General features: G+C 55.9%; 8 protein-coding genes across 8 annotated transcripts; 3 read left to right on the top strand and 5 right to left on the bottom strand.

The window, feature by feature from the left end:
* Window positions 1-467: 467 nt before the first annotated feature.
* N657DRAFT_452843 (uncharacterized protein) lies at window positions 468-1026 on the bottom strand. The gene has a single exon (XM_062787454.1). It carries the CDS (start codon window positions 834-836, stop codon window positions 552-554), a length of 285 nt encoding a protein of 94 aa, XP_062647005.1. The 5' UTR covers window positions 837-1026; the 3' UTR covers window positions 468-551.
* On the bottom strand, window positions 1027-1906 carry N657DRAFT_452877 (uncharacterized protein). Its single transcript, XM_062787455.1, has one exon. The coding sequence runs from the start codon at window positions 1760-1762 to the stop codon at window positions 1217-1219; it is 546 nt and encodes a 181-aa protein (XP_062647004.1). The 5' UTR covers window positions 1763-1906; the 3' UTR covers window positions 1027-1216.
* A 1716-nt stretch (window positions 1907-3622) lies between these two features.
* N657DRAFT_690868 (uncharacterized protein) lies at window positions 3623-4336 on the bottom strand (the record flags this gene model as incomplete). Its single annotated transcript, XM_062797070.1, has 2 exons — window positions 3772-4336; window positions 3623-3660 (listed from the first exon to the last, which is right to left on the bottom strand). The coding sequence occupies exons 1-2, from the start codon at window positions 3992-3994 to the stop codon at window positions 3623-3625; spliced, it is 261 nt and encodes an 86-aa protein (XP_062647002.1). The 5' UTR covers window positions 3995-4336.
* On the top strand, window positions 3878-4336 carry N657DRAFT_645980 (uncharacterized protein). Its single transcript, XM_062793038.1, has one exon. It carries the CDS (start codon window positions 4068-4070, stop codon window positions 4224-4226), a length of 159 nt encoding a protein of 52 aa, XP_062647003.1. The 5' UTR covers window positions 3878-4067; the 3' UTR covers window positions 4227-4336.
* Window positions 4337-5990: 1654 nt separating this feature from the next.
* Window positions 5991-9950, top strand: N657DRAFT_452277 (ras GEF). Its single transcript, XM_062787451.1, has 3 exons — window positions 5991-9231; window positions 9297-9513; window positions 9582-9950. Exons 1-3 carry the CDS (start codon window positions 6094-6096, stop codon window positions 9854-9856), a joined length of 3630 nt encoding a protein of 1209 aa, XP_062647001.1. The 5' UTR covers window positions 5991-6093; the 3' UTR covers window positions 9857-9950.
* A 1682-nt stretch (window positions 9951-11632) lies between these two features.
* On the bottom strand, window positions 11633-12809 carry N657DRAFT_619926 (cwf21-domain-containing protein). The gene is made up of 2 exons (XM_062790576.1): window positions 12430-12809; window positions 11633-12345 (listed from the first exon to the last, which is right to left on the bottom strand). The coding sequence occupies exons 1-2, from the start codon at window positions 12666-12668 to the stop codon at window positions 12015-12017; spliced, it is 570 nt and encodes a 189-aa protein (XP_062647000.1). The 5' UTR covers window positions 12669-12809; the 3' UTR covers window positions 11633-12014.
* Window positions 12810-13053: 244 nt separating this feature from the next.
* Window positions 13054-14437, top strand: N657DRAFT_573933 (D123-domain-containing protein; the record flags this gene model as incomplete). The annotated part of the gene is made up of 3 exons (XM_062789003.1): window positions 13054-13169; window positions 13228-13728; window positions 13768-14437. The coding sequence occupies 3 exons, from the start codon at window positions 13054-13056 to the stop codon at window positions 14435-14437; spliced, it is 1287 nt and encodes a 428-aa protein (XP_062646999.1).
* Window positions 14438-14487: 50 nt separating this feature from the next.
* On the bottom strand, window positions 14488-19231 carry N657DRAFT_672237 (uncharacterized protein). The gene is made up of 7 exons (XM_062795629.1): window positions 19095-19231; window positions 16919-19029; window positions 16715-16869; window positions 16405-16664; window positions 16194-16351; window positions 15459-16144; window positions 14488-15408 (listed from the first exon to the last, which is right to left on the bottom strand). Exons 1-7 carry the CDS (start codon window positions 19119-19121, stop codon window positions 14576-14578), a joined length of 4230 nt encoding a protein of 1409 aa, XP_062646998.1. The 5' UTR covers window positions 19122-19231; the 3' UTR covers window positions 14488-14575.
* Window positions 19232-19402: the final 171 nt, after the last annotated feature.

Here is a 19402-nt window from a genome sequence, read left to right as displayed (position 1 = left end):
CGGTTCAACAGAGCGGTGAGGGTTTTTGGTGTGTGTTGTAGCTTAGTTTCTGCGCCTCTTCTATCAAGCAGAAAGGCTACCTAGTAGCGAGTCGCGCAGCTGTCACGGAAGAAGTACCTTGGTGGCCGGAATTCGACTGTTCCAAATGAGGTGGGGTGGAAAGGGGAGAACGCGGGGCAGGGACTGAAGTTAGCACCGGAGGTCTCCATCTTAAGAATGTCACGAGGCTTGAGTGTCATGCTCATCACATTTACTTTCAAGCCTAACGCGTTGGAGAACGGAGTTTCCGGGCTCGCGTTTGGCAGCTGGAGCCGGAAATTGCCCACGTCCCCATTTGATACGGCACCCGTGTTTGCTTCTTTTTCCAGAGAATGCGTCTCCATTGCCCCTCAACCTCAGAGATCTTCGCGGTAATGCAGATAATCAGACCCTCTGCCGCACTGATAAGGTGTCTCTCCCCGTCCTGAAGAATTTGGCTGAACAAAAACCGTCTGACAGCAGTCATTGACAGCCACATGGCGACTGCTTTGGCTTCGAAAGAGCAGTGGAGTTCAGAGCTGCAAGAGCTTCAGATCCTTGGGACGGAGTGGGTCTGAGCAGCATTGCGTTGTCATCCCGCGATCGCGGGGCTTCGCGAAGCAAACGAACGGAGTCAGAGGAGAATCCACTCTTCTCAAGAGCTGCTGTTGCCGGTGCTCATCAGCCCGATTTTGGCAGAGCAGTGCATAAATAACAGAAGGCCCCACGGGTGAAGACTGCAATGCTGCAAATACTTGAGCAGGGCTGCGGCAGCAAGCATTCACAGCCAATAGCTTATTACTGGCCGTCGTGGACATCGAAAATGCCACATCGACAACGTGGAAGTGTCCCGTGACCACGTCTCAACCCGCGAGGCAAGCTCTTTCGGTCGTGGATTCTTCCTTTGCACAACAAACCACACAATGAAGACTAGTTATGAAACAGTCGGCGGGGTCAATCGCATCATTCAGAGAGCTTTGAGGCGAGAGTTTCCTAGCCCCTCCACCTCCCCTCATCAGCCTGTCATCAGACCATTGCTTGCCTGATCATGATGGGAGATTCATCGGTTCCAACAGCGCGGTGGCAGCTGTGCTCCACAACCCACCGGTCAGGCTTGATGTCTTGGCGGCTTGGCCTAGGAGCCCACAGAGAACCACGACGTCCCATCCACCCGCCTCATCCATCACAGCTGAGGGCATCAGTTGGAGGCGAAAACTTCCAGGTGAATAAGCAAACAAAACTGGAGGCCGAACCTCTGGCAGGTCTGGACGCCACGGGCGGCCTGCGTCCGTATCCTCTTGTTTGGATGAACAGAGTTTTTCTTTCCCCTGAAATTGCGCGCACGGTGGTCGTCAGCCAGCCAGCAAATTGCGCTAATCCGGGGCGGAAGTTGAAGCCGGTTTCCTAGGTTCCCGGCGTCGGGAATGCAACCCCTCCAGACCAAGGAACCTTCCATTCGATAAGCACCCCACCTCCCCACCTGCACGAGAGTTGCAGCCGGGTGCATTTGGAGACGGGAGCTGCTTCCTGTTTCGATATTTTTGACAGAGAACGGCCGGCCCGCAGCCAGTCGGTGCGAGCGCGCCGCTGCATTCTGCTGCAAATGGTGCGGTTCTCGTGATGGAGGGAGGATTGATGAGGGCACCGTCCGACAGCTGAGGAGGGTTTGAGGGAACCAACACCGCCTCGCGCTCGAACTACTTGCTGACTGCCCCTCCTTTTTCAGCGTTGGGACATTGAACATTGCTTTTCTCCACGACGGGTTTTCGGGTGCCAACAAGCAAACCTGCACCGTTCCGGGATCTCATCAGCCCCAACGAAGCTCTCGGGCCAATTCCCCCTGCGTTTGCGGAAGTAGGACCACGGATACGGAAGGCTGGAGCTCTCATTTTGAGACTCGGTGATTCTACCTAACCAGATATAGGTATGATCGGGGCACAACCACAGTCGCACGCACAAATCTTTTACGACCACTCTGGGATCAAATGGCGGCTGGATTTCGGAATTTGACGGGCTGAGAGTGGAAGGTTTCTGGAAAAAGGAAAGCGGCGCGAGCCACCCATGTTGCTCGGCGCGCTCGGCAACAGGCCGGTAGCGACCATCGAGGTTTCGATCGAGGCTCATCGCCCAAACCATTGTTGATCGCCGTCGGCCACAACATTTTGTCACTGCGGCTTTCTTATCATGGGGCGCCGTTCCCCGTTGTTGAATATCGCGACACTCTTCTGTCGACTCGTCGTCTTTCCTGGTCATCGCCTTCCCTCGCGCTGATGGCGCCGGTTTGCTTCTCCTTCTCGGTGTGCTCTCTTCCACTGTTTCAGCATTCCGCATGAAGCCTTGGAAGTGGGACCTTGTCTCCATCCGGATTACATCCGGGCCTCAGCACATGGCCCGAGGCCGAGGGTTCGGAAATTGGCCACATCTACTTTTCTCGCCAAGCGTGTCCATTCTTCATAGTGCTTGTTGACGGCGAGTCCGCTTCGCATGAGAAGTGAGTTGTGTCATTGTCATCAATCATTAAACGCAACAGCGGCCTCTCTGAAACAGCTGTCGCTGGGAAGCCGTGAAGTTTGGATGAGTCTGGCACCAGTTTCTGACCTATCAACTTCGACCGCTCAGGGGTAAGAAGCAAGTCGCCGCGTCGCCGGGGTCATGGCTTCACCGCACCTTTGACAGAAAAGAGCGGAAAGATCCCGTGTTCATCAGGAGGACCATCGGTCTCCTCTCAAGCGGGCGGATGCCAAGGGCCGGGTGGATGCAAGCGATCCGGGCAATGCTCTCCTATACGGCGGTGGAGCCTCATTCTCCGTCCGTTCCGGCTGCCCGGACGCCGCAGTTCACGGCCGGGGCCCGAAACTCCCTAGCTCTCGTCAGGGGGACACGTGTTGCGGCCGATGGTGTATCGTATACGTACCACCGCTCTTGGTGTCGACAGCGGAGGGCCGAACTATCCAGCCCGATGGCGGGCGCGGCCCGTCACGAGACGTGTTAGGCACGAGGTTGACGCTATTTCGTGGAGGTTTTACGGCTTGTTTTCGACACTTACTCTCAGGTCGTTGTCTCAACAAGGTACGATGATGGCTAACGGCACGAGAGAGGAGAGGCGCTATCCCTTCAACGTCCGCCGTGGTCAGTGTCCTAGGACGCAACCCATCCGCCACATCTCATACCCGGTCAAAGGATTAATCGTTTGCTCTCTCAGCGGGGTGGACGAGGTCATGACAACGTCCCCTTCTGGATCCTCCATGACCACGTGCTGAACTGGGACATCAAGGATGTTGATGGTGCGCCTTGACAACACCCACGCAACACTTCCGTGGTTGGCGGCGTTTCCTGTCGGCCAGTGGAACTGTGTTGAAGCAATGGCTTGCCTGACCACTCAACCTCATATGTCGTCACTTTACACATGCTGTCATGTTTCTATCCATCTTGATATTCGCGGTGGTCATAACAGACGACATCCTTGACATTCCTTTGTCGCTCGTCACCGAAAATGGCAGGCATACTCCGGAGGATGTCATCTTGCTCAGATCCGTGCTGTCCAGTCCAGGAGCAACATGACTCTGAAAACCATGCCGTGTAGGGAACGAGACGAAAATTGAGATTACTCGGGTTGGTGCTTATGCCCATCGATGTCCATGGCTAGGTATGTCACATGTGTGATTGCTTTTTTGATGACCGTCTTGACCTGTTCAAGGTCTCGGGGGGTAATGGGGGTGACGGAAGAGCTCGCCAAGCTGAAGACGAGCTTACGGCATGTGAACATCACCAGGGCCCAGTTGATGACAGTTTCCGGCGTCAGGATGCTATAATTCAGGAGCTTCTCGATGGTAACCAGGGCGACGCCCGGGTGGGCGGACCAGTAGGCCATGGTGGCCGAGATAAAAGTACATGAAACTAAGTGAATGTTGGGAGTTTCCTGTTCGAAGACAAACTGCGGATTATGCCAGCGCATACAAAAGCCACATCCGATCATGTAATACTATCTGTGAGACTCGCCTCAAGCCCCCTGTATATGTGTAGTTGTCAAGACAGTTCAATCTTAAGTTATGTTTGTTAGAACATCACTTGACAAGGTCATGATCAAACAGCGTAAAGAAGACAGGAAGAGAAGAAGGAGCAGGGCAGTTAAGAGGCAAAAGAAAGGAAGGAGAAGAAGTGAACGAGAGGAGCAACCAGAACATCAAAGTCGCATCTGGGACCAATGAGATGCTGAGTGTTCTTGTATTGTACAACAAGAGCCCTGGCGCCCTGAAGCCGCTCGTAGGCAATGGGCTGGTGCGGTATAACAAACGAGAATTCACTGACTCGGGGGACCCATGGTGCTACAATGCAACACTGTCCATCGTGGTTCTGTTAGCGCGAGATACGTATGTAGGACGAGAATCGACTCGAAGACCCAGAGATCTTGGATATTGCGTGCTCGGCCAGGTATCCCTCGCATAACGGATGCAAATGAGCCCAAGGATTCCAACAGACGGATGGCAGCGTTCCCCAATGCTTCCTGAATGCCTTGTCTTGCCGGGATCCATGACACAGGAGAGACACTGCGTACAGATACTAGGAGCAGTCACGATGGTTAGAGAAGGATGGCTTGATAGTGAACCCGAAGATTGATAGGCGAGAGGGCCAGGGCGCCTTGAGAAGATCTAGAGACTACCTCACTCCATGATGGAGCGCCTTATTAGCTGAGGATCCTGGGTTTGTTGTTGAGCGACATCTAGCACGGCTTCTGTGAGTGCAGCAACACCATCGACCTGCGCAGTTGAGTGCCAAAGCCGATACTGTGTATGCGGAGCAACCGATACCTGACCTCCCGTCGTTATCAGGTTATCTCGACCTTTTGCTCAGTTCTCTACCCCAAGATGGAAGGTGTCCTCTGTGGGATGACCCCCTAAGATACTCAGAAACCAATTCGTCAATGAAGTTCCACGGAGACGAAGATTGAAGTGGGCTGCGACTCGTTACAAGCGATGGTGTATCGGAGCGCTCGTCGCTTTGCTTTTACGGATGTACTTGATGCGAATCTCGTCGGTGTGGTGTGTTACGACTTTATCTGAATCGAACAGTTCTGTAACGTAGTGTACTGTACATCGTCGTACCAAACTCTACACGGCCCTGACAAGAACGGCCGGACTGACCCATACGGAGGAAATAGAGGCATGCCAAGACCAAATGGTCGCATGAGGGTAGGACCGCACAAGGCATCGCTGCAACTGCAAATAACTGAACCGAACGTCAGATGCAGTGGCTTCTACCCTCCAAACCCTTGTGAAAAATTCCCTTCGAGTAGATAGTTGCATCAGTCTCATCTCCGTTTCGGCCAAAGAGACTGATAGGGGGATCGCAAAGATCAGACATCGCGTCTCATGAGCAGAGCATGCGCTTCGATGGCCCCGTCTGCCCTGGGTTTTCCATTGACTTACCCGCTGCGGTACCGTACCCTGCCCTGGCCACCCCGCTCTCAACGAAAGGTGTCGCCAACGGAGGGACCCCAGACAAACTCGCCCTTTTCCATGGATCTATCACAAGTCTAAGCCGGCGTTTTCTCTTGCAGACAAGAACTTGCTGGACTTGCGCACGTTGATCTTAGTCAAAACAGCCGACCTTCTAACTTGAAGAAGCATCGCAACCTCTGATTTGCCGCGAGATTAGAACCTGCGGGGAGTGAGAAGGCAGCACGGATCCTCCCAGCGGACCCGCCCGCCTTTTCGGTCCAGAAATTGGGCGAATTGAACCTGTTCCCCCCTTTCAACCTCCTGACGCGCAGACCATCCCCCTCCCACTGACCAGTCAGATCGCCCATCGCGCCTCTTTTCGTTCCTTGCGAGACTGTTTGGCGCACGCTCAGGAACGACATCCGCTGCATCACTTTACACTATTTGTCGGCCGTCGCATAAGTGGTCGGCTATCAGATCAGAGAAGTCTGTCGCCCTCCATAGTCTCGAGCGAGTCCGCCCGTCTGTTCGATCGCGAATCTGAGAACGAGCAACACGCCGTTGAGGGGTCGCAGGGCTGTCGTTGAGTCGCCCACTCGCCAATGCTGCCCCTGCCCGTCTTGACGACTACCTCAACATGCTGATGACGCAGACGCCTGCGTCGGCATTTCAGGCTCAGAACACGTCGACCGGTTCGTATGCGGGCTCAGCCGCCCGCCACTACCACAGTGATTCCGCCGACTCCACGACCTCGTTGGACGTGTTCAGCGCCGGCCGCGACACTTCTTCTTACGTCCCATACTTCACGGCAGACACGACCTCCGTCATGAATGGCATCGTCGGCACGGCACCGGCAGGTGCCCTGTACGTGCGCGCCCTCTACGACTATGAAGCTGACGACAGGACGAGTTTGAGCTTTCACGAAGGGGATATTATTCAGGTCATTACTCGGCTGGAGAGCGGTTGGTGGGATGGCGTGATCAACGGCGTCAGAGGCTGGTTTCCGAGCAACTACTGCCAGATCATCACGAGCCCGGACGAGCTGCCGGAGCTGGAAGAGGGCGCCGACACGGAGCGTTTGGACGACGAAAACGATGAGCAAGATGTCTACGAAGAAGGGATCGACGACGACGACGACTTGTCTGACCACGACGACGGCGAGGGCCTCCCGCTTGATGGCGCTGAACGTGACCGGTCCAGGTCCGACTTTTGGATTCCGCAGGCCACAGCGGATGGCAGGCTCTACTACTACAACACCATGACAGGCGAGAGTAGCATGGAGCTGCCGCTCGAGTCTCCCTCATCACTCGCCGAAACGGGTCCTCGGGACCGCATGAATATCACCATCCCCGACAGGACGAGACCACCGCCCGAAATGATCGCCAGGGGCTTGACCCGGGAGGATGAGGACGAGTCCGATGTTAACTCGGCGTCGGAACCGGACGGCGAGGCGCTAATGCGTGCCTCACGAGCTTCAGCTGCCCGCCGACCCAGTGCCAAAGACGGCATTTCCCCTGCCACCTCGATGGACTCGATGAACGGCCATTCCCCCGGGACGAGGTCACGTGGGGACACGTCTGCCAACGGTAACCTCCTGCACGCTCCCATGGTCGCGTCGGCAACCTCATTTACCAGCTCTACGTTCAACATGCCCGCTACGGCTGCGATTCCGCGCTCATTTTTCGACGATGGCTTTACTCCGCCTCTCACTTGGAGTCGCCTGGTTTCCAGCATGAAGAAGTCGGTAGATCGCTACCGCAACGCCATTGAGACTGGCAACCGGTCCGAATATGTAGCACGCGCTGAGGATATTTCGGATCACCTACGCCTTCTCCTCGCTGCTGGCTCGGGCACGACTGATAACCATTCCGGCCAACCTTCCATCATCTCCACCAACAAGGCGCTCTATCCTCACTTCCGCGACATGATGTCCAAGTTCTCCAAGCTCGTCATCTCGTCGCATATCGCGGCGGCCGACTGGCCGAATGCAGAATCAGTCCAAAAATGCCTGCAGGAGGCTGACGGCGTTCTCTTGGGTGTTTACAGCTATGTCGAGGTTGCGAGGCAGCAGCGCGGCGAGGAAATTCCTCGGTTATTCCCGGGTTTTGCTATAGGGTCGAGCACTGGGGGCAGCTGGCAGAACAACGGTCTGAGTCCACGCGATCCCATCGCCTCCAATTTCCTCGACGACGAAGAAGGCGTGGTGGAGCCCACGGCTGTCCTTGACGGCAAGCTCTTGGAGAGGTTGGACGAGCTCAAGCGGATGCTGGTGTCTAGCATTCGCGAGCTGGAAAAACACCTCGTGGCGAGCGAAAAGGTGGTCACCCCTTACAGGCACGAGATGATTGGTAACAACGTGTGCGCCGCTGGGGGCAAAGTCCTGGACATGTTCAAGCCCTGGATCGCCACTATCGAATCGATTGACCTGTCGTTGCTCGGCAACAGCTTCCAGACGCCCCAGCTCACCGACTTCAGCACCAACAAGCAGAGTCTTTACGACAACATTTCGGATCTGCTCCTAGGTTGCCAGGCCGTCGCAGGGCCGTTGGCTGACGAGTGGTCTGAGGTCAGGGGCCAGGCACTGGAAGAGAGGTTGGAGTATGTCCGGCAATGTGCACGCGCGCTCGAAACCAACTCTTCCCATATCGGCTTTTCCCTTCAACTGCTCTCTGAGCAGGTCTCTATGGTTCTCCAGCAGCACCAAGAGATCCATATGCGCCAGGAAGTCGTACAGCGAGAGCAGCTCAGGAGGGTGGAAACAATGCCGTACGAACGTCCGCATCAGCGCACAGAATCCCGCGGCCTGGTGCGGCCGTCATTGCCGATTGGGTCGCAATCCTTCACTGAAGGCGAGGCCCTGCCAGCTAACTACCGGAAGGGCGATCCGTCAAAGATGAAGCGGTTCTTCGGGGAGGATCCGGAACCTGTGCCACCGCCATTGCCACCAGCGGCCGAGGTCGAGGAAGAGTTCTTGCGACTGGACCACGAGAACGAACTGTTGTGGGACTTCAAGGTCACGCCTCCGGCTGTCAGGGGTGGATCTCTTGTTGCCTTGGTGGAGCAGCTGACGCGCCACGACAAGGCCGACATGAACTTCAACAACACGTTCCTTCTTACATACCGGTCCTTCACGACAGCACGCGAACTGTTTGAGATGATGGTCAAGAGATTCACTATACAGCCGCCCGAAGGGTTGTCACAAGCGGATTACGAAACGTGGCAACACAGGAAGCTGAAGCCGATTCGAATCCGTGTCGTCAATATCCTCAGGAGTTGGGTCGACAACTATTGGATGGAAGAGCACAACGAGGAGACAAAGCAGCTGCTCCGGGATATGCACAACTTTGCCAGCCAAACAATGAAAGCGACAGAAACAATAAACGTGGATCAATTGGTGAAACAGATAGAACAGCGGCTCAACGGTAAAGACTTGGGTGGACGCCGCATGGTCCAGACGGTCAACCAGAACGCCCCGCCACCCATCATGCCTAAGAACATGAAGAAGCTCAAGTTTCTCGACATTGATGTCGTCGAGTTCGCTCGCCAACTCACCATCATCGAGTCGCGGCTGTACGGCAAGATCAAGTCGACGGAGTGCCTCAACAAGACGTGGCAGAAGAAGGTTGGGGATGGAGAGCCGGAACCTGCGCCGAATGTCAAGGCCCTCATTCTGCACTCCAACCAGATGACCAACTGGGTAGCAGAGATGATTCTGTCCCAGACCGATGTCCGGAAGCGCGTGGTTGTCATCAAGCACTTTGTGGCAGTCGCTGATGTAGGTGCACCGTCTATTGTCGCTTGTTTTCTGTCTATCCACGGCATTCGCTGACCACAACGCAGAAATGCCGGCTCCTGAACAACTTTTCCACGTTGACGTCGATCATCTCGGCGCTGGGCACCGCGCCCATTGCTCGCCTCAAGCGGACATGGGATCAGGTGCCACAGCGCATTCAAGCCACCCTGGAGACCATGCGCAAACTGATGGCCAGCACAAAGAATTTTGGCGAGTACAGAGAAGCTTTGCACGCCGCCAACCCTCCGTGCATTCCATTTTTCGGTAGGCCAGCTTTCCTTGTGACCGGGAGTGTCTGTTTTCAACTTTACTAACTGGGTCCCCCCTTTCAGGCGTGTACCTGACGGACCTTACTTTCATCGAGGACGGCATCCCGTCCGTCATTAAGAAGTCCAACCTCATCAACTTTGCCAAGCGGGCCAAGACGGCCGAGGTGATTCGCGACATCCAGCAGTACCAGAACGTGGCCTACTCGCTGCAGCCCGTGCCGGAGCTGCAGGACTACATCCTGAGCAACATGCAGGCTGCCGGCGACGTGCACGAGATGTACGACAAGAGTCTGCAGATTGAGCCGCGGGAGCGCGAAGACGAGAAGATTGTCAGGTAGGCTGAACTTGCGTCCTCCTTTCATCTTGCTTTTCTCCTAATTCTTGGATTCTTCTGTCTTGTTTGTTTCTCGAGCTGTGACGAGTTGGTTCTAACGCGACTGTGTTCTGCAGAGTCTTGGCCGAGTCTGGATTCCTCTGAGCGAAAGGTGGGATGGAAGATGTAACCTGTCGCCCTTCTCTCTCTTGTTACGAGCCGATACCCCGTCTTTGGTTGTCGCCAAAATGATAGTCTTGTGTGGTCAACATTCGGAATTTCGGAATTTTGGAACACAGACCGTCGGGTCTGTGGCCGCCTCGACTTCTTGACGGGCTGCTGTACGATTTGTGGCCTGTTGAGATGAGACGTTTCGTTATCGTATGGGGTGACAGGAGCGTTGGACAGCAACATCCACGGTCAAGGTGAAGGAGGCTTGATGATGGGGTCCGAAGGGCTGCGGTTGGGGTTGACGACGGGATGAATTGCGGGGCATGACATGGGCACGATACAGCGACATCGAACACGGGATGCGGAAAGGGGTTCACAACAAACTTGGACTGGGCTAACGTTACCGGATCTGGGCTGACCATTGTGAAATATCTGAAAAGCTGAAGGAAATGTGCATAAGTGGTTGCCGAGGGTTGCAACGGATGGCGTTCTGCTTTTTGGATCTCTTTTGACTGGGCAGGGCTTGTTACTATCAAGTGAAGTTGGTTGCTCAAAAGGAAGGGTGGAAAGGAGGGAAGGGAAGCTGAGTTACCTAGCTCCGTGTTGGATGCCCTGCTCTTCCTTGGGGTTCTCCTAGGGCCCGGAAGTGGGCAGAAGCAAGTCCGGGATACGCCTCCCCAAAGTTGCGCTTTCCTGGCATTCGTCTCTTGCATCTCCGAGTGTTCGGAGATTCGGTGTTAGTCTTCGTCCTCTCATGCGGCTGATTAGCAGCTAGTCGGTCCAGCTCTTGGATTCATGCTTGATGCCACATGCAGATGAGATGAGCACGACGATTACCCCAGATTTGAACCTCGCCCGCATGCCGCCTGACAACAGCTGCCCTGGCTTGAGGTTCATGTTGCCCCCTGCAGCTGCTCGACGGCAAACTCGGCCGTTGGCCGTTCCGTGTGTGCTGGCTGCAGGTTGGCCGCATCCCGCTTCTGTCGGCCAGTTATTATTTGCCGGCTCTTTTTTCCGCTTTCAAGGGTAACGTCTAGAGACAACCGATGGTATCAACCGACGTCTCTCTCACGGAGGAGTTGCCATGTCATTTGTCTCCCAACATGATGGATGTTTAAGGAGGACTGGACAGTGCAGTTGTCTTCACTTTCAGAGTTGGAAGTACGTCGTCGGGCACCTGGGAGAATCCTCAAGACTGCTGTGCTCACATGCAACCACTTGTACTACATAAGACACAACGGAGGCCTGTACAATACAATACCAACCCCTAACCAGTGCCTGCGGCACACCAGCTTTCCCTTGGGGCGGGGTACGCTACCATCCCGTCCTGCCACGACTGAGGAGTAGCACGTCGCACGACCCATGCTGCATATGCAAGCCCATCGCCCTTGTAGAATGGTTGGCTAGACTCGCATATGGCGGTTCGCATGGGCCTGCGGGAGGTGCACCTGTTCACACAGTGCTCTCAGCGGTAATGTAATGACAGGTTCGGTATTGGTAATACACGTATGCGTACCAGTGGAAGAATTCCGGGCCCCCAGGAGGCATCAAATACCTAAGGGGGCCACGCAGTGTGAAATCAGCATGTTCGTGGGCGGCGATACTTCCCATGCTCCGCGCTTCCCCCAACCCCTGACGTGATCCCCGAACTTCGATCAGAGACCCCTGACTTGACCGCACTCTGGGAATCTTCTGCGCCTTCCAGAACAGGTGGGGCATTTGACTGGTTTGATTCAGCTGGGCCCTGTGCGTCAGCGAGAAGCTGTCGCGGAAGGGGTAAGCAAAAGCAGTGGGGGAGATGACAAGAGACTCACCAGACTTGTATCGGTTACGTGACCTTCAATGATTTCGAAGCAGCGGAGACTGCTGATTCCCTCTAGAAAGAAGTAAGGAACAACATATCGACCAGACCCCAGCCCAGATACGCCCAAGACACCTCTAACGCCCAATGACCCCATTCCAGAACGCTGATGCCAGACATACCACCGTCATTCCCCACCAGTTTCCGAGTGTCAGTCCCTATCCCGGCTCCTTTCCCGTTTCACCTCGTCTTTTGCACCGCCCCCCTCCCGCTCTAACCCCTTCTTGAGCCTCTCCTCCTGCCTCTTCCAGTGGCTGCCCTCCTGATAGTCCTTGCTGATCTTGAGGGCCTGTCTCAATCGCTCGCTCTCCTTGATCTTGGCGTCGGCCAGCTCGTGCACCTGATGCATCTTAAAATTCCTCCTCGGCGCAGGTCCAACGCCTCCTCGCCTCCTGTCGCTGTCCCGGCTGTTCATCTCCATCTCGGCAAGCAGCTTCTTGCGCAGCTCGTCGCACTGCGATTCAATTTCTTCTTCTTCAACCCTGTCAAATTACACCCAAGCAGATTGTTAGCTTCATCCCGGATCTGCAAAAGTTGAAAAGGAGTGGCTACAAGGTAAGACGCACCCCTCCTCCTCGAGCTTGTCCCGCAGCTCAAACACCTTGACCTCGACCTCGCGCTTGCGGTCGTGCTCCAACAGGCCCTGGTCCGGCTGGCGCGGCTTGTGCCGCATGCTGTCGGCGTCACTGTTGCGCGGCAGGTAGGGGGCGGCCATGTCGCGCGGCTTCATGTGCGCCAAGTTGCGCTGCACGTACCCCGACGTGCCGGAGCCGCGCGGCGTCGCGAGGCCGACGTTGTCTGACATTGTGCTTGCTTGTTTGCTTGCTTACGTCTGTCGAAAGAGTAGCGGTCGAAAGACGGGAAATAGTAAGATGCTCAGTTGACTGGTGAAGGTTTGGGTTGGTTAGGAGGCAACCCACTGTGCAAATACCTGTAAGAGCGCGAATGGCCGACAGAAAGGGTCCGCTGGGGTTAACTAACAGTATGTATGTACTGTACCTCTGTGGTTATCGATAACGCTGCGGTACGTCAATGAATCAACCCCACCACAAATTCCATCAACCCTCCATTGCGTCCCAGTACACTCCCCGCAGTGCGCCGAACCGATCAGATCGACGCATCACCTCAATACCTCCTTGGTGACCTAGCTCGAATCCGTTTAGAATACGACGACGCTCGATTCGAACAGTATGCCCGCTATCGAGCCAACAGCGTCCCAAGGGACACTCCCAGAAGGGGAGCTCCCCTTCCCTCCCGTCACGAGGGACCATATCCTCCATTGCGCCTACGACTACTGGTTTCCAAAGTCCGCTGCAGTCCGAGTCTCACGAGCACGTCACGGGCTAACAGACCAACGAACCCAGATATCGCGCTTCCTGCATTCGCTCCCGCATCATCCCCTTAACACCTGACTTCATCTCTTGGCTGCACGAGGACGGCATCATTCTCGCCGACGAGGGTAGCAGCAAGGACGACACTGACACAGCCGATTCCGATGACGACGACGATTGGGAGCCATCCTTTCCGGCCTCCGCTCACCCACGACGCCGCCGCGAGGACGGCGAACCTGACACCGAGTCAGACTCAGACTCTGACGAGCCTGCGTCCGCTCCCCGCCTGCCTCCCGACATCCGCTTCCCGATTCTCCACGCAGAAATCACCTCCGCCATCTCCTCCCTCGGCGGCGCCGTCGCCCCCAAACTGAACTGGTCCTCACCCAAAGACGCTACCTGGATCTCGCGACATCCCAACACGATGAAATGCACCTCGGCCAACGACATTTACATTCTCCTCAAGTCCTCCTCCTTCATATCCCACGACCTGGACCACGCCTTCGACGACACCGTCCCAGCCCCTACCTCAGGGTCTACAACCACCAGCGCCTCATCAACCCCAGCACCCAGGGATTACAACCCCGTGCTCGTCCTCCGATCCTTCTTCAACCCACTTCCGAGCCTCGAATTCCGCTGCTTCGTCAAGTCCCGCAGCCTCATCGCCATTACCCAGCGCGATCTCAACTATTACGCCTTTCTCGACTCGCTGCGCCCGCAAATCATTCACCGCACCATCGAGCTCTTCAACAAGATGCGCTTCACCTTTCCCGACGGCAACTTTGTCTTTGACGTGTACATCCCCGAGGCCGATTACGATGACGAGGGCGACGACAACGACGACAACGGCGGAGAAGAGCGCAAGGTGCTGGGCCGGGCAAGGCTGATCGACATCAACCCCTGGGCGCCGCGGACGGATACCCTGCTCTTTGACTGGGGCGAGTTGCTGGCGAAGACGGTTGCTCGGCCACTGCTGGGGTTTGCGTCGGACATGCAGGAGGGGCAAGGGGGAGAAGGGGAGGAGGGGTTGACCACGGACGACGACGAGGAGGAGGACGAGGAGGAACCCGAGCTGAGGTTGGTGGAGCACGACGACCCGGCTGCGTATAACTTTAGTTCCCCGCAGTACTCTGCTCACAAGCTGCCCAAGGATGTCGTGGATGCGAGCTTGGCAGGGGAGGGCGGGATCAGAGAGTTTGCGCAGCACTGGCAGAGGATAACTGAGCGGAGGGAAAGAAGGTGATATAGATGTTATGTCAAAATGTAATATTATAAACAACGTGTGGGCAAAATAGACGCAATATAGCCCTTCAATGTTGGGAGTAACTACCTAGCCAGCTACACCATTGAATATCTCACGCTACGTACATACGTACATGGCTCAAACACCAGTCCACTTCCCAAACCGCTGATACATCTTGTACATCTCCTTGAAAATGACACTCCCGCTCGCATCCATGGCATCATTCACACTCCGCAGCACGTCCTGCCCCGTGATGTCCAGGACCGAGTACATGCCCGGCTCGAGCGCCTCGCGCACCCCGTGCGGCACCACGTACTCGAGCTGCAGCCGCACGTACTCGGCCAGCACCCGGTGCATGTACTGCCCCGCGTACCGCTTGGCTCGGTCCTTTTCCGAATCGAGCGGGCCGCTCGCGTGCGAGTGGGAGTGCGAGTGCCGCGACACGGACGCCACCGTCGGCTCGCACACGAGCGTGAGTAAGCGGGCGAAGAGCTTGGCGTGTTTCTCCCACTGCGCTGTTTGCTCAGGTGATGTGGTGGAGGCGGAGATGGAGGTGACTGCCGTCGTGGTGCTGCTGCCGATGGTGGGAGGGTGGGTGCAGGGGCGGGAGAGGAGCAGGCGGATGAGGGATTGCAGCGGGGTAATGAGGGCGTGGAAGTGACCATCGAGACGTTTCCTGTGGCGCTTGATGATCATCTCGACGAGACGGCAGAGGGAGGGATAGATGTTCGGCGATTCGGCGATGAGGGCCTGCGTTGAGGGCTGCAGAGAGATGGTTGACACGGTGCAGAGGGTAAGCTCGATGTTCCACTGCGTCATGCTGGCGGGGTTCTGGTCGAGCAGGAGGTGGATCGCCTTTGAGGTCAGGAGGAAGGGAGCCGGGGCTTTAATTCGCATGAGACGGCCGCAGAGAATGCTGTGGGCTTGGGAGAGGTCGAATTGGTCTGAGGAAGCCAAGGGTCGTGAAGAGCCTGTTTGGGTCAGTCTGTGTCCGGGAAAGGTTACAGTCAAGGTGGCTCACCCTTGAGATGCTGGACCAGTCGATAGATGACCAACAGGCGACCGAGTACGTCTGGACCATCGCTGTCCTCGAGCAGAAGCTCCTGGAGATACCGCCGTTTCGTCTCTTCGTCGGCAGACCGGACGACGGCATCGACATACCGTAGCAACGCCGTCTTTCCTAGCGTTGCAGCGGGCTCGCTGCTCCGTGGCTCGTCTTCCTGCTCAGCGGCAGTTGATGTCTCGGGGGACATCCTGACTCTCAAGGGGGAAGTAAGTGCTTCAGGAAAGAAATTCGCCAGAAATATGCGGATTCCCCAACCAGCCTTGACACCGTTTTCGAGAAGTGAGTCGCTCGTCTTAAGGAGCCCAGGGGCGGAGTTAGCAAGCACTTGTCTCACGGCTTCACGGTCCAGGTCGCTCAGTGCCTCAAGGGCGATGAGCAGTGCTGGAAAGGATTTGCCGTTCCGCTTTTTGGATGCAATAATCGGTAACGTAAGTTGGAGCAGATGGTTCTTGAGGCTGTTCAGGTCCAAGCCATCTGCCTCAAGGGTTTCAAGGGCAGGCGAGGCTTGCAAGGTGGATATGTAGGCTTGGAGCAGGACGATCCGTGATACGTCTGAATCCTGGCACGGGCTCTGCAGAAGCGAGGCGGCTTCCTCCAGATATGATTTCTCCCGCTCTTCAGGGTTCCCACTTGCCATTTGCCTTATGACAGTCAGTCGAGCTCAGCGAGAACGAGTAGCCGTCAACGTACCGAATGGATAGCATAGCCAACTGCTGCAGAGATTTGAAGGCACCTGAGCTACCCGAGCCATCATCTGCTGGTACACCTTCCCGAGTACGGCGATTCGAGCGGTTGTGTGCCTTCAGAAGGCATCGCCCGATTGACTCAAGATGAGAGAAGCTCATCCCCTGTGTGATTGTCAATCTCTTGATCACTACACCCCCCAGATATGAGCTCATACCTCGTAGAAGGTTGGCCGTCTCATTAGTTTGACCATGAGACTGAGCACCGACATCCAATAATCCGGTGCAATAGCATCTGGTTTGTCTGACTCTCCTGGGAGGTGTGAAACGAGCGACTTCATAGCTGCTTCACGCTGGGTTCTGCTCAGCACTTCCGTCGGGACGCCGAGTAAAACTTGGATGGCGGTCTTTGTCTGTGGCCACAACCTGCCCGACTTAGACGTGTGAATCATCGAGATCATGGTCTCGATCAACGTGTCTGCGGAGTGTTAGCAGTTGGTAATCATGTTCGTCCTATTGCCGGCCTACCCATCAGTTTCTGGTCATTAGAACTGCTCTCGCGGTCCAGCAGCAGGCGGCAGGCAGCTAGAACAGGCTCAAGACGGCCTGCATCTTCGGTTCTGGGAATAGCCAAGAGAGAGGATACCGCCTTTGGGATGTGATCGTTCTTTTCGACGAGCAGACTGAAGGGGTATTAGCCTGTACCATAGAAGGGGAAGTACGGCTGCTCACCTCAAGACGCGCGGCGCTTCGGACAGAATCCAAGAGACATAGGTCCCTTTGCTGACCGGGATACCGCCATCGGAAAGATTTATCTCCATGGAATCACCATCTTCTTCAAGCCTCTCGGCAAACGAGCAGATCAGAGTGGCTGCGTCATCCTCATATGCGCCGCCGGGATGGTTTGCCAGCCAGGTTGCAACACAGCATTTGAAAGCAGCAAAGGTGCCTTCGCTATCTACGGGTGACTTGCGAAGAACACTCTTGATGTCCGACCTGACCTGAGACCAAATCTGCCCGGCTTCCTCTAGGGTGCCCCGGGATATGGCCTTTGCGGCAACCATCCACCGGCATGCAGAGACGGCCGGGAGGTCCTTCTTGGAGTACTTCTCCAAGAGCGTGCCCTCAAAGGTCTTCATGTTTGCGGCGTCGACGAACTCTTCCTGCGAGATACCGCTGGATATCGCTTCGAGTATGTGTATCCTGGCAGTGCCCTCACTTGGCTGGGTTTGTGACGAGAGCCAGTCTAAGATGTCAACGAGCTGATTGGAGTTTAAAGATGTCTGAATCAGTTTCGCGACTGTCTCGTCAAGCTCTTGTTGCGCCCATAGAGGTGGGAGACCAGCTTTGGCCTTGATAGGAGCAAGATGCTTGAGCCAGACCTTGATAAACGTTGACAGATCGCGAGCCTGTGCATACCCATCAGCAAGCCGGACGATAAATCGTCCTGCCTCCTCTGAATCTGCGGCATCAAGCGGATCGGATTCTCTCGTCTTCTCGAGAGCCTGCTCAAGAAGCCGGTTTCCCTCCTCAGTTACTAAAAAGACATCGGGATTAAGTGTGATGATGGAAAGCAGCAGACTCCAGTCGTAGTTGTTCTTTCCGATGGCGTAGTCTTTGCACACGGCACGAAGACTGGAAGCCGACAGGCTTGTGCTTCGCCCCGCTGCCATCTCCATGATCGCCCGGAGGGCCAGCTTCCTGTTTTCACGGTTGATGTTCTTCGAGGCATGCACAATGGCATCGAAAACTGTCTGTATCCACGCTTCGTACTGCTTCCTGGACGTTTTCCCGCCGAACTCGAGGGGCGATTTGCTGACAAGGTCAAACAGAACGGGAAAGGTGATGTGTGCATAGGCGCTTGACATGTCGACTGCGATCTGCACCACCTCCTTGCTTCCATTTGTCAAGAACAGGGCCCTGGCCGGCAAGATCAAGTTACGCGAAAGAAACAGGCGGAGTTCTTTCGCCCAGCGGTCCTGGACGGCAACATCCATGCCGGGTTGTGTTTGCCTCGAAGTGCCCGTGAGCTTGCCCAGAAGACGGAAAGCAGTCCCAGACAGGTGAGTTGCGACTTCGGAGGCATCAGCGGCACTCTGGCGGTGAAGCGCCCAGAAGGCCGCCCAGGTCGAGACCCACGACGATTGCTCTCTGACCACACCGGCTTTGTTCTTGTCCAGCGCAAAGCCGCAAATGGTGAGCCACGGAACCAAGATGCCCATAATCTCGGCCGCAGATACCGCGAACAGCGACTTGACATGCTCGGCACCCATCCGGTGGGCCACTGGCCCGTCCAGGGACTCTTGTTCGCAACGAGACAGGAGGATTCGGAGGGCATCAAAAACGGACTCGGCGGTTTGAAGGCAACCAGCTACTTGGCTCTGAATCTTGAGATCGAAGCTGGCAGGGTCGGTTCTCTTGCGTTTTCGGGGGTTGCCCGGGCTCTCTAGAGGAGAGGCGTCGGCCATGTCCACGTCGGAGTCTGTCCCAGTGTTCTGGGCGACCTCCTCCTCTTGTGGCGCCGCAATCTCCTTGAGTGTCTGCTGGAGTATGCCCACGAAGCGGCGATCCGCCAGCGATTTTGCCAGGGAAATGGTCGGAACCAAGGCAAACACGGCGCCCAAGATGTCCCAAACACGTGGGTATCGTCGAACTCGCTCGGTGTTTGCGGTAGATCCAGCCATGTTCTTCAGGAGCCATCGCAACAGCATCTCGGCGGAGTGAGGACTGCCTCGACGATAATCCTGCAGCGCATTCCATACTCTTTCAAGCCTGTCCGGTATCGCCTCGGCATCGCCCTGATCGAGGAGTCGAACGGCCCGCACGAGGGCGGCGTCGCCTGTCTGTGTCCAGGTGAGCATGGGGATCAGGATACGAGTGAAACGAAAAATGAAAGAGAAATACTCACTCTGTTATGTTCCCCCATTTCAACCATAGACTGCCAGTGTCATGTTGTGTAGATTGCTGTGAGCCTCTTCGATCGAACTTGCGGCTGGCGCATGCATGTGCCTGCCCCACGCAAGGCAGTGACTGAAGTCAATGGTGGGAGCTCTTCTGGCTGCCAAAAATTCTGCCACCATCGTCGGAACCGTATTCCAGCAAATGGACCCCTGCAGCTTCCAGGTTTGCTGACCGCCCTCGGAAGACACCGGCGAACAACCGAGCCTTTAACAGGCATGGGAGCTCTTGGCAACGAGATGCGCTCGAAACAAAATA

The sequence above is a fragment of the Parathielavia appendiculata genome, assembly GCF_033297405.1.
Source record: "Parathielavia appendiculata strain CBS 731.68 unplaced genomic scaffold N657scaffold_7, whole genome shotgun sequence".
In the NCBI taxonomy this organism is placed as follows: Eukaryota; Fungi; Ascomycota; class Sordariomycetes; order Sordariales; family Chaetomiaceae; genus Parathielavia; species Parathielavia appendiculata.
This window is presented reverse-complemented; position numbering and strand designations above follow the sequence as displayed.

Coding starts and splice junctions, on each gene's coding strand:
- N657DRAFT_452877 (XM_062787455.1), bottom strand. CDS start 1,762: ATGTTCAATGTCCCAACGCTGAAAAAGGAGGGGCAGTCAGCAAGTAGT.
- N657DRAFT_619926 (XM_062790576.1), bottom strand. CDS start 12,668: ATGTCAGACAACGTCGGCCTCGCGACGCCGCGCGGCTCCGGCACGTCG. Junction 12,346..12,429: donor GACAAGCTCGAGGAGGAGGG/GTGCGTCTTACC, acceptor GTAATTTGACAG/GGTTGAAGAAGAAGAAATTG.
- N657DRAFT_645980 (XM_062793038.1), top strand. CDS start 4,068: ATGTTTGTTAGAACATCACTTGACAAGGTCATGATCAAACAGCGTAAA.
- N657DRAFT_452843 (XM_062787454.1), bottom strand. CDS start 836: ATGTCCACGACGGCCAGTAATAAGCTATTGGCTGTGAATGCTTGCTGC.
- N657DRAFT_452277 (XM_062787451.1), top strand. CDS start 6,094: ATGCTGATGACGCAGACGCCTGCGTCGGCATTTCAGGCTCAGAACACG. Junction 9,232..9,296: donor ACTTTGTGGCAGTCGCTGAT/GTAGGTGCACCG, acceptor ACCACAACGCAG/AAATGCCGGCTCCTGAACAA. Junction 9,514..9,581: donor TCCGTGCATTCCATTTTTCG/GTAGGCCAGCTT, acceptor CCCCCCTTTCAG/GCGTGTACCTGACGGACCTT.
- N657DRAFT_672237 (XM_062795629.1), bottom strand. CDS start 19,121: ATGGTTGAAATGGGGGAACATAACAGA. Junction 16,665..16,714: donor TAATGACCAGAAACTGATGG/GTAGGCCGGCAA, acceptor AACACTCCGCAG/ACACGTTGATCGAGACCATG. Junction 16,352..16,404: donor GACGGCCAACCTTCTACGAG/GTATGAGCTCAT, acceptor ACAATCACACAG/GGGATGAGCTTCTCTCATCT.